Genomic DNA, 1,519 nt, shown 5'->3' on the forward strand with positions numbered 1-1,519 from the left:
ATTGTATTAAAAATTTGTGTTCATATATTTTTCTTAGTACATATTCATATCTATGCTTATAGAACAATATAGATATTTCCATATTTTCTGCCAAAGCTGTAATAAAGTTGGATAGTATCAAATATACACAAAATGTTTCCAAAGTACAATGTTATAACTGAAACATAGAAAGTAAATATTTATATATAAATAACTTCTTAGGAACTGTAAAATATGAAAAATGATCCTTTATACGTTTTAGGAATCTGAGGGTTTTGCATCATTAATCCTATGTCTCAGCCACCACGCAATGGAAAGGAATGCTTGTCTAAGCTTAGTGTTTCCCAGAATCAGGACATATGAGTGGCATGAAGGAAAGGAAACTTCAATAACCCAGAAAAGCAGAGTAACTGAGTCTTTCTTCATAAATTCGGCTTTACAAAACTGCAAAAGAAGTGACAGAAAGAAAAGAGTATACAGTAACAGGAAGGTGACCACCATTTGCAGGGCCTTTATGTGCGCTGCAGTGCTGATGTCTCTGGAGCCTTTGGCACTGTGCTGCATGTTCTTTAGATGTCTCCATAGGGAGAAGATGAACAGGAGAAACATTGCCAAGGATACAGTGAATGGTATGAGTGTGAACATAGTATTAATGAGTAAAATAAGCTTAGCAACTGCATTAGAATTATCTAAGATAGCACTGTAGGATATATTTGCTTGATGTATATCAATCCAGACATCAACACATTTGTTTACGACTAAAATGTTTAAAAAGATGATGAGCAAAGATGCCAGCAATGTCATTGAAACCACTCTTTTAACTTTCCACCTTATGTGAAAAATAGAGTTTGAAAAAATACCTATCTTGAGAAAATAAAAAATGCTGAGACAAGTAGCAAGCCAGATGCTGAAATGATTGGTTACTGTCCAGGAGACATTAATATTTCTCACCACTCTTCTAGTCATTATTAAGTCTGGATGCAGTATACGTACCAATAAGCTTGTGATTAGTGTCCAGAGAAAACCAATTCTTGAAATTGCTAGAGCAGTGAAAATCTTATCTATGAAAGAGATTTGTCTTCTCTTTATCCAGTCCATGATGTTTACCAGCACTGTGAACGCATTGCCAACATTTCCCAAGATGAACTCGATACTTAAACAAGTTAATAAGAAATAGTGGAGGACACCATTCATTGTTTCCAAGAGGATGCTCCAATTTCCACTATAGTGCTAAATATTTGTTAATTACAGTACTCTGATGTATGTCTAGCCAATTCGTAACAATTCATAACATACTAATGTAATGAACTCTAATATACAATATCACATAACTTCAAGAATCATTAATATGTTGATTTATAGTTTTCATTAAGAAATCTTACTTTTTGTGTAAGAGACAGAGACAATAGCAAGACAGCCCCCACTGAGCTTCATCCGGATGCTCTATACCTCACGCACAATGTACTGAAGTCCTCTGTAGTTGGTGCTGAAAAAAAAATTGTTTTGATTCTCTACATATTACGTTTTAGCCACTTAATTT

At 34.2% G+C, this 1,519-nt stretch overlaps 1 protein-coding gene across 1 annotated transcript; it reads right to left on the minus strand.

Annotated features, from left to right (window-relative positions):
• Positions 1 to 237: 237 nt before the first annotated feature.
• LOC127197724 (taste receptor type 2 member 140-like) lies at positions 238 to 1,173 on the minus strand. Its single transcript, XM_051155683.1, has one exon. It carries the CDS (start codon positions 1,171 to 1,173, stop codon positions 238 to 240), a length of 936 nt encoding a protein of 311 aa, XP_051011640.1.
• Positions 1,174 to 1,519: the final 346 nt, after the last annotated feature.

This window comes from Acomys russatus, chromosome 13, assembly GCF_903995435.1.
Source record: "Acomys russatus chromosome 13, mAcoRus1.1, whole genome shotgun sequence".
NCBI lineage: Eukaryota > Metazoa > Chordata > Mammalia > Rodentia > Muridae > Acomys > Acomys russatus.